The 11,400-nt window shown below is 41.8% G+C and overlaps 1 protein-coding gene across 4 annotated transcripts in view; it reads right to left on the minus strand.

Annotated features, from left to right (window-relative positions):
* The window catches only part of pip5k1ca (phosphatidylinositol-4-phosphate 5-kinase, type I, gamma a), a 79,581-nt gene extending 72,493 nt beyond the window's left edge, over positions 1-7,088 (minus strand). For 3 of the 4 annotated variants that reach the window (XM_024421285.2, XM_024421286.2, XM_024421284.2), the window contains exon 1: positions 6,692-7,088. In XM_024421285.2, coding sequence (XP_024277053.1) covers positions 6,692-6,812 — 121 coding nt within the window. In that variant the 5' untranslated portion in view covers positions 6,813-7,088. The remainder of the gene's footprint in view (positions 1-6,691) is intronic. The other variant, XM_024421287.2, reaches the window with a different exon arrangement.
* Positions 7,089-11,400: the final 4,312 nt, after the last annotated feature.

Raw genomic sequence — 11,400 nt, forward strand, 5'->3', positions numbered from 1 at the left:
TGCTGATAGTTGCTTTCTCTCTTTTGTGACTGGCTTTGCTTTAGCATTTTTAAGCAGTGGTAAATTAATCCTCTTATTGTTATGATGGATGGAATTGTTCCTATCCACAATTACTTCCTTGGGCTATTTTTTTTATATTGAGAAGTGCCTACTCCCCATGCTTGAGATTGTGTTGCACAAGCTGGCCACTTATTTTTTGAATGCTTGCTGGTGTGATGGACTTCAAAAGCTGGGATTCAAAATCAACCAGTAGTTTGGCCAGCTCAGGTCCCGCTACCATCCATCTCTGGAAGGCAGTGGGGTTCTCTGTTAGACCAACATTTTCTCTCAGCTCCATGGCAAAATGTGTAGAATTGCAGGAAATTAACATTAAAACTGCAAAAGTGTATCTTGGCTCCATGGACTATTGCAGACAATTGGCTTAAAAATTATGAAACTGCTACAAAAAACAAAACAAGTGAGGCCTTTAAAATGTTCTAACATTATGCTGTGCAGACAGCGCCCATTTCCACGCCCTGTCACACACACACCACTTAAGCCCCTTTTTGATCCAGAAAAAAACATGAAATTTCAATTGAGATTTTACTAAGGTTATTGTTGTAACCTCGGACAACATTTTTCTGGGAAGCCCAATTCCCCATTTAATCACTGGTGAAATCCCTTCGCAGTGATCTCAAACAGTTTCTAATACACAATGAAAGTAATTAAACACAGACTACCCCTTGCTAATCAGGAAACTATTGGGTATGTTGTGGAGGACTGTAGGATAGGGCGGTATCCAGATTGCACCAAAAACACACAAAAAAAGTCCATTGGGCGTCTATTCAAATCAAATCGTTATTGGTCACATACACATGGTTAGCAGATGTTAATGCAAGTGTAGTGAAATGCTTGTGCTTCTAGTTCCGACCATGCAGTAATATCGAACAAGAAATCTAACAATTCCACAACAACTACCTTATACACACACAAGTGTAAAGGAATGATTAAGAATATGTACATATAAATATGGATGAGCGATTGCCGAACGGCATAGGCAAGATGCGGTAGATGATATAGAGTACAGTATATACATATGAGATGAGTAATGTAGGGTAGGTAAACATTATATGAAGTGGCATTGTTTAAGTGACTAGTGATATTTATTTAGAGATTGAGTCTGTATGTTGGCAGAAGCCACTCAATGTTAGTGATGACTTTTAACAGACGGATGGCCTTGAGATAGAAGCTGTTTTTCAGTCTCTCTGTCCCAGCTTTGATGCATCTGTACTGGCCTTCTGGATGATAGCAGGGTGAACAGGCAGTGGCTCAGGTGGTTGTTGTCCTTGATGATCTTTTTGGCCTTCCTGTGACGGGTGGTGTAGGTGTCCTGGAGGGCAGGTCGTTTGCTCCCGGTGATGCGTTGTGCAGACCTCACTACCCTCTGGAAAGCCTTACAGTTGTGGGCGGTGATGCTCTCGATTGTGCATCTGTAAAAGTTGAGTGTTTTTGGTGACAAGCCAAATTCCTACAGCCTCCTGATGTTGAAGAGGTACTCTTGTGCCTTCTTCACCACGCTGTCTGTGTGGGTGGACCAATTCAGTTTGTCCGTGATGTGTACGCCGAGGAACTTAAAACTTTCCACCTTCTCCACTACTGTCCCGTCGATGTGGATATGGGGGTGCTCCCTCTGCTGTTTCCTGAAGTCCACGATCATCTCTTTAGTTTTGTTGACGTTGAGTGTGAGGTTATATTCCTGACACCACACTCCGAGGGCTCTCACCTCCTCCCTGTAGGCCATCTCATCGTTGTTGGTAATCAAGTCTACCAATGTAGTGTCGTCTGCAAACTTGATTGAGTTGGAGGCGTGCATGGCCACGCAGTCATGGGTGAACAGGGACTACAGGAGAGGGCTGAGAACACACTTGTGGGGCCCCAGTGTTGAGGATCAGCGGTCTGGAGATGTTGTTTCCTACCCTCACCACCTGGGGGCAGCCCGTCAGAAAGTCCAGGACCCAGTTGCACAGGGCGGGGTCTAGACCCAGTGTCTTGAGCTTAATGACGAATTTGGAGGGTACTATGGTGTTAAATGCTGAGCTGTAATCGATGAACAGCATTCTTACATAGGTATTCCTCTTGTCCAGATGGTTTAGGGCAGTGTGCAGTGTGGTAGCTTTCATGGGAACAGGAACAATGGTGGCCCTCTTGAAGCATGTGGGAACAGCAGACTGGGATAGGGATTGATTGAATATGTCCGTAAACACACCAGCCAGCTGGTCTGCGCATGCTCTGAGGACGCGGCTAGGGATGCCGTCTGGGCCGGCAGCCTTGTGAGGGTTAACACGTTTAAATGTTTTACTCACCTTGGCTGCGGTGATGGAGAGCCCGCAGGTTTTGGTAGCGGGCCTTGTCAGTGGCACTGTATTGTCCTCAAAGTGAGCAAAGAAGTTGTTTAGTTTGTCTGGGAGCAAGACATCGGTGTCCGCGACGGGGCTGGTTTTCTTTTTGTAGTCTGTGATTGACTGTAGACCCTGCCACATATGTCTCGTGTCTGAGCCGTTGAGTTGCGACTCTACTTTATCTCTATACTGACGCTTAGCTTGTTTGATTGCCTTGCGGAGGGAATAGCTACACTGTTTGTATTCAGTCATGTTTCCGGTCGCCTTGCCATGATTAAAAGCAGTGGTTCGCGCTTTCAGTTTTTCGCGAATGCTGCCATCAATCCACGGTTTCTGGTTGGGGAAGGATTTAATGGTCACTGTGGGTACCACATCACCGATGCACTTGCTAATAAACTCGCTCACCGAATCAGCGTATACATCAATGCTATTGTGCTATCCAGAACATATCCCAGTCCACGTGATCGAAGCAATCTTGAAGCGTGGAATCAGATTGGTCGAACCAGCATTGAACAGACCTGAGCACAGACGTTTCCTGTTTTATTTTCTGTCTATAGGCTGGGAGCAACAAAATGGAGTCATGGTCAGATTTGCCAAAAGGATGGCGAGGGAGGGCTTTGTATGCGTTGCGGAAAATAGAGTAGCAATGATCCAGGGTGTTGCCAGCCCGGGTCGCGTATTCGATATGCTGATAAAATTTAGGGAGCCTTGTTTTCAGATTAACCTTGCTAAAATCCCCAGCTACAATAAATGCAGCCTCAGGAAATGTGGTTTCCAGTTTATATAGAGTTCAATTAAGTTATTTCAGGGCCGTCGAGGTGTCTGCTTGGGGGGGGTTGTTTACATGGCAGTGATTATAATCTAAAAGAATTCTCTTGTTCGATAATCTTGTTCTGCATTTGATCGTAAGGAATTCTAGGTCAAGTGAACAAAAGGACTGGAATTCCTGTATGTTGTTATGATCGTACCACGACTCGTTAATCATAAGGCATAAACCCCGCCCTTCTTCTTACCAGAGAGATGTTTGTTTCTGTCTGCTTTCCGTGAAACAAAGAATGTTACAATCTCTGATGTCTCTCTGGAAGGCAACCCTTGCTTGAATTTCGTCTACCTTGTTGTCAGGAGACTGGACATTGGCGCGTAGTATACTCGGGAGCGGTGGGCGGTGTGCCCGCCTATGGAGCCTAACCAGAACACCTCTCCGTCTGCCCCTTCTGCGGCACCGTTGTTTTGGGTCGCCTACTGGGATCCAATCCATTGTCCTGGGTGGTGGTCCAAACAGAGGATCCGCTTCGGGAAAGTCGTATTCCTGGTCGTAATGTTAGTAAGTTGACATTGCTCTTATATCCAATAGTTCCTCCCTGCTGTATGTAATAAGACTTAAGATTTCCTGGGGTAACGGTGTAAGAAATAATATGTAAAAAACAAAATACTGCATAGTTTCCTAAGAACGCGAAGCGAGGCGTCCACCTCTGTCGGCGCCAAACACCTTTACCAGAATGCTAACAAAATGAACTCAATTAGTAGCAAATTTCCATTAAATCAGCAAGCTAAATATTGTAAAGGCAGGCAATCCAGCTCAAAGTTATAGGTAGGAGCTACCAAATGTCATTTTTGGTGAGTTTGGACATTTTACTAATTAATGTGAATGAGAGGCATTATGCAAATTAACAAAGTTTGGATGCATGCTTGTCTGAAGTAAGAACAGTACTGGCTCTGGAGCAGCATGTGTAGGCCTACATGCTGCGTCTGTGTGGAGTCTGGAGTTGCTAGGGCAATGGGCCTGCCTGCTATGTTCAGGGAAGATGGGGAAGGAGCAGATGGGGAGAAAACGGAGGGGAGAAAAAAACGCAAGAAAATCAAGATAGTGGCAGCTGTACAAACAACTTACCCAAGGACTTCTCAAACACGACTCAAAGCTAACACAATACGATGGCCCCGTCACCTTACTAATTAAACCACTTACATAGCAAGTTAAACTTAAGGGTCGCGTTAACAATTCTGTGTTTTTCATGCAGGAAAATAGATAACTTAAAATATCTTGATGCGTTTTGTAAATGTAGATCTAAAATGCTTCTTATTGTAATTTTTTCTCAGCATCAGACAGCTGAATTTTGTGCTTCAGTTGCACTTCTCCACTCAGATGAGAATTCACAAAAGGGCATTTTTTCAGCAGACAGTACTCTGACAGATGTGTAGTTACTTTTCTCTGTGTAGCCAGCCTACTGTTCTCTTGTAAAATGTAATATTAACTTTAAGCAAAACATTAGGAAATGTAGCTGGAATTCTTTATATGATAAAGATTAGAAATATGATGGCCATGCATTTTTGCAAAAAATGCCATGCTTTTTTATTGTAAGCTAATTTAATTGTGTGGCTGCCAACCAAATAGCGTTGCACTTCTGTTGTCATCTGATGAAAATGAAGCTATTTTCTGCTGAATTTGTTGCACTAATGTATTTTCTGTGAAGGAAAACTATAGTTGCACGTCCCTGATCACTCTATTGAAGCAACAACAAAAAAACGACTTTCAATATAAAACACAACCACTGTCAATACACAGCTTTCTCCTGTTGTGCTATTTACAAACAAACACATGACTGTCTCAACTGTTCTGGGGAACAACAGTAAGGTTCATAATGTAAAATAATGTGACAGTTGAAATGAAGAACGCATTCTGCATTATTGACTAGCTATGTAGTGTAGCTAGCCAATGAATGCCGCAGAATTCACTATCAACATATCACTATCAATATGCTGTCAAAGCTATAACCAACCACTTTTGGAGCTAACTAGTGCTCACAAATGATATACTGATGTCAACAGCAGATGGGAGTTATATTAATGACATGGCTAACTTAGCTAACTAACATTTCAGGAAAACAAGTTATATTAAGTGGCTAGCTAACTAGCGTTAGCAACATTTGTCAATGAGACAGAGCTAGCTAACCAACTGAACTAGCAAACAATATAACAAAAGTATAATTTCAGATTTTAAAAATACTCTGCATTTCAAGAATCACAGTGTCAAGTATCCCTGAGGGACTTTAAAATGCGTTCTTGTATTTCAATAGTTAGCTTGTTCTGAGGTAAATTCTCCCTGACTATCTAGCTTTTATTTTGGTGATTGTTAGTTCTCAAAGATTATATTATTTAAAAATACATAGCTCTATTATCTTTCCTACATACATTATATTTGGTTTTAGTTGTTTAAGTTTATACTGAAAGTGTTTTCCATTCAGATTTTTTTTAACACTGAACTTCAATGACAGAAAAACCCTGCAAACTTAATAACATGGTGTTTTTAACCTTTTAAAGACATTTGGTGAGGTGTTTCATGTAATAGTTCAGCAAAATTCTAGTGGCTTACAGGTTGATTTCTGGTGTTTCCATGCCATTTCTGCCACTGTAGGCCGGTTGCTTATGAAAATAATGCCTGGCATATTGTTGAAGACTGGTCCACTACTCAAATAGATGTTTTATTATATATGGCAACAATAATTCAATATCACCTTGCCAAAGTCCGTATTGGCAGCCAAATTGGATTATGTAAATAAATATTAGGGCTGCCATGCCCTCATTTTTGGGCACCCCTTCTAATATCAATGAATACATTGCAAAGAGCATCTGTATTTCACTTTGAGCTGCCCCGGACTATCAGACCTGATTAGTTATATGACAAAACATACAAATCAAATGTCTCATGATTCAGTAGCTCTCTACATCTTGTGCGAATGATTCAGGTGGAGCAGTAAGAAAAGCAGGATCAGGCAGACAATTATTTCATCCTGTACTAGATAAGACAAATAGGGGGGAAAAGGCAAATAAAATATAATTTTAAAGATTAATTTCCAAGATAGTAGCTAGCTAAATAATGCCGGTCCTATTTTACACACTACAGGGCAGCAGCACTGGCATGCTTCTTCATCAAGCCTATGGAGGCTTGCTTCCTCCAACCGTCCACGCTAACCACGACCCGGAGCCCCCCGGTTTGGCAGCAATACAAGCGGTGAAATGTCCAAGCTAAAACCATTGAAACATGACTTATTTCCCCCCTGTATGCAGATAAACTAACGTGCTATTTAGTGGGTTAGTTTGTTGCTAACTGTAATCTCAATGACAGCCGGCCTAATCTGATAGCTAGCTGAGTCAGTGTGGCTAACAGTTAGCTTCCGTTCCATGCATGGTTTATTGGCTAGCTATGTTAACCTTACCTGGCTAAAAGTAGATTAAACACCGCCACGGCCGTAACTGCATCAATATAGCTAATACAATGCCGGTTATAGATATTATCAATACAAATAAATGCTTACCCATGTCACTGTCCCTTCCGTAGCTAATTCCAATGACAGTGTCCGCATCCTCTGATGCTGTAGCCCCGGATAACGGTCTCGCCTCTGACAGCCCAACTGCTCCCTCGGCTGCTGCTTCCATTCAGACTCCCGGAGAAAGGGCGAGCCCTCCAAATGAAAGACCAACAGCGATGGCGCGACTCGGCGAAACCAAAGGGTTGTTATTCGACGTCCTACAGCTAAACCATACGATGATATGAACAAATAAATGTCGGGTGATATCCGTTATGGCCTAGGGCCAGGCATCTGTGCGGTGGTTATCAGCGCGTCGGCGGCACAAATCCTCTCCGTTCGACTGCACTTGCTGCTGTAGACACGGGTTTACCCTTTTCCGTCTGCCTCAGACTGATTTTTGAGGAACTGCTGCTTTCCATTGGCTTGGGTTGTCACTAGTTACCATAGCCGCAAAGTCAAAATTAGCTATAACAATTGATGAAAAAGTTTTTTTGGTCTTAATTTAAGGTTACGGTTATCGACAAGGTTAATAAGTGTGATAAGGATTACAGTTGAAGTCGGAAGTTTACATGCACCTTAGCCAAATACATTTAAACTCAGTTTTTCACATTCCTGACGTTTAAGCAAAGTAAAAATTCCGTTTTAGGTAAATTAAGATCACCACTTTATTTTAAGAATGTGAAATGTCATAATAATAGTAGAGAGAATGATTTATTTCAGCTTTTATTTATTTCATCACATTCCCAGTGGGTGAGAAGTATACATATACTCAATTAGTATTTGGTGGCATTGCCTTTAAATTGTTGAACTTGGGTCAAACGTTTTGGGCAGCCATCCACAAGCTTCCCACAATAAATTGGGTGAACTTTGGCCCATTCCTCCTGACAGAGCTGGTGTAACTGAGTCAGGTTTGTAGGCCTCCTTGCTCGCACACGCTTTTCAGTTCTGCCCACACATTTTCTATAGGATTGAGGTCAGGTCTTTGTGATAGTCACTCCAATACCTTGACTTCGCTGTCCTTAAGCCATTTTGCAACAACTTTGAAAGTATGCTTGGGGTCATTGTCCATTTGGAAGACCCGTTTATGACAAAGCTTTAACTTCCTGACTGATTTCTTGAGATGTTGCTTCAACATATCCACGTAATTTTCCTGCCTCACGATGCCATCTATTTTGTGAAATGCACCAGTCCCTCCTGCAGCAAAGCACCCCCACAACATGATGCTGCCACCCCCGTGCTTCTCGGTTGGGATGGTGTTCTTCTGCTTACAAGCCTCCCCTTTTTCCTCCAAACAGTTCTATTTTTGTTTCATCAGACCAGAGGACATTTCTCCAAAAAGTACGATCTTTGTCCCAATGTGCAGGTGCAAACCGTAATCTGGCTTTTTTATGGTGGTTTTGGAGCAGTGGCTTCTTTCTTGCTGAGCGGCCTTTCAGGTTATGCCGATATAGGACTCATTTTACTGTGGATATAGATACTTTTGGCCCTGTTTCCTCCAGCATCTTCACAAGGTCCTTGGCTGTTCTGGGATTTATTTGCACTTTTCGCACCAAAGTACGTTCATCTCTAGGAGACCGAGCCTGTCTCATTCCTGAGCGATATGACGGCTTCGTGGTCCCATGGTGTTTATACCTGCGTACTATTGTTTGTACAGACGAACATGGTACTTCAGGTGTTTGGAAATTGCTCCCAAGGATGAACCAGCCTTGTGGAGGTCTACAATTGTTTTTCTGAGGTCTTGGCTGATTTCTTTTGATTTTCCCATGGGGTCAAGCAAAGAGGCACTGAGTTTGAAGGTAGGCATTGAAATACATCCACAGGTACACCTCCAATTGGCTCAAAGGATGTAAATTAGCCATTCAGAAGTTTCTAAAGCCATGACATCATTTTCTGGAATTTTCCAAGCTGTTTAAATGCACAGTCAGCTTAGTGTATGTAAACTTCTGACCCACTGGAATTGTGATACAGTGAATTATAAGTGAAATAAACTGTCTGTAAACAATTGTTGGAAAAATTACTTGTGTCATGCACAAAGTAGATGTCCTAACTGACTGGCCAAAACTATAGTTTGTTAACAAAAAATTTGTGATGTAAACTTCCGACTTCAACTGTAGGTTTAAAATGACTTAGCTGTAAACTAAATGAAAATGCCTACAAAACAAACTACTTTGATTGATTGATTCTTTTAAATGAAGAAAAACAGGTCAACCAGTTTTATCCACAAAAAGGGTGGGTGCATTGAGAGTAGCTGACCCCTGTCCATGACCTTTCAAAATGAATGATGACCGAACGTACATCTATCTTACACAAATATGGAATACTCTCAGACTAACATATTGATTTAACCCCATAAACAAAAGCCAGGGATTGCCTTGGATAGATCAGATATCCTTGGCATTGTGACAAGGTGCTGCTCCTCTTTCATCATTGAACAAGTTCATGTTGCAGAACGACTGACAAACACCTGCAGGTAGGACGGTAAAAAGGAACATGGTTTTTGGAATTTTGTAGACTGGCTGGGCATTAAAGGGATGAAGAGACCCTGACCTTTGTTATTTTGTCATATATCAGGTTGACCCTAGTACAACATTGACCCCTAGTGGTCTGAGTATTCACTTTGCTCTCAGGCCCTTCTTATGACCAATTATGTTTTCTGTGAACAGGTCTTGTAAATGAATGTATTCTTTCTAGTTTATCTGCATACACCCAGTATTGTTCCCCCTGTTGATGATGCTTATTATGCATTATGGTTGAACCAAAGATTACATGTAACAAAAACATTTAATGAAAATGTCTAAATATATAGGTGAAATTAAATGAAACAATGTATGTTGATGCTAATGCTAACAATGGCATAATATATTCAATTTGCTGTGGGCCAGTGGCTCCCAAACATTTTATAGTCCCATACCCCTTCAAACATTCAACCTCCCGCTGCGTACCCTCTCTAGCACCAGGGTCAGTGCGCTCTCAAATATTGTTTTTTGCCATCATTGTAAGCTTGCCACACACACTATACGATACATTTATTAAACATAAGAATGAGTGTGAGTTTTTGTCACAACCTGGCTTGTTGGAAGTGACAAAGAGCTCTTATAGGTCCAGGGCACAAATAATAATATAATAATCAATCATTTTGCTCTTTAATTAGCCATCTTACATATAAAACTTTATTTGTTCATTGAAAATTGAGAATAACTCACCACATGTTAGTGAGAAGGGTGTGCTTGAAAGGATGCACATAACTCTGCAATGTTGGGTTATATTGGAGAGAGTCCCAGTCTTAAATTATTTTCCACATATTTAGTTTTCATGCTAGTGTGGGCCCGAGAATCCACTTTCACATAGGTACGTGGTTGCAAAGGGCATCAGTGTCTTAACAGGAAACTCTGAGCGCAGCCCAATCCAGAAATATGGCAGTAGCTACTGATTAAATTACATTTTCACAGAACCTCTTGTTGCAATTTTGATGACGCTCTCTTGTTTAGTTATCGGTAAGTGGACTGGAGGCAGGGCATGAAAGGGATAACGAATCCAGTTGTTTGTGTCATCCATCTCTGGAAAGTACCTGTGTAATTGCACACCCAACTCACTCAGGTGCTAAGCTATATCACATTTGACATTGTCCATAAGCTTGAGTTAATTTGCACGCACAAAATCATACAATGATGGAAAAACCTGTGTTGTCCTTGTTAATACAGATAGAGAAGAACTCCAACTTCTTAATCATAGACTCAATTTTGTCCCGAACAATGAATATAGTTGCAGAGAGTCCCTGTAATCCTAGATTCAGATCATTCAGGCGAGGAAAAACATCACCCAGATAAGCCAGTCGTGTGAGAAACTCACCATAAATTATGGTCAGTAAAGAAAACTCTAAGCTTGTCTCTCAATTCCAAAAAAGTGTCAATACTTTGCCCCTTGATAACCAGCGCACTTCTGTATGTTGTAAAAGCGTTACATGTTCGCTACCCATATCATTACATAATGCAGAAAAATACACAAGAGTTCAGGGGCCTTGCTTTAACAAAGTTAAGCATTTTCACTGTAGTGTCCAAAACGTCTTTCAAGCTGTCAAGGCATTCCCTTGGCAGCAAGAGCCTCTTGGTGGATGCTGCAGTTTACCCAAGTGGCCTCGGGAGCAACTGCTTGCACGTGCGTTACCACTCCACTATGTCTCCCTGTCATGGCTTTTGCACCATCAGTACAGATACCAACATATCTTGACCACCAAAGTCAATTTGATGTCACAAAGCTGCCCAGTACTTTAAAAATATCCTCTCCTGTTGTCCTGGTTTTCAGTGGTTTGCAGAAGAGAATGTCTTCCTTAATTGAACCCCGGAAAAACGTGATGGACATATACCAGGAGCTGTGCCATGCTCGCCACGTCTGTTGACTCATCCATCTGTAATGCATATAATTCACTGGCTTGCATGAAAGCAGTAATTGTTTCAAAATATCTCCTGTCATGTCACTGAAGTTCATGAAACAGTGTTTGAAGAAGTCATTGTCTGTATAGTTTTTTTGGCCTTTACCCCAGCATTGTCCCAGCCATATCCGTGGCAGCAGGAATAATTAAGTCCTCCACAATAGTATGGGGCTTGTCTGTCCTAGCCATTCGGTAGCTCACCATATAAGACGCTTCTAGCCCTTTCTTGGTATCTGTTGCTTTTATACATGTCTTACTACTCGAAAGTCGTCTTAATTCTCTCTAA

The sequence above is a fragment of the Oncorhynchus tshawytscha genome, linkage group LG05, assembly GCF_018296145.1.
Source record: "Oncorhynchus tshawytscha isolate Ot180627B linkage group LG05, Otsh_v2.0, whole genome shotgun sequence".
Lineage (NCBI taxonomy): Eukaryota > Metazoa > Chordata > Actinopteri > Salmoniformes > Salmonidae > Oncorhynchus > Oncorhynchus tshawytscha.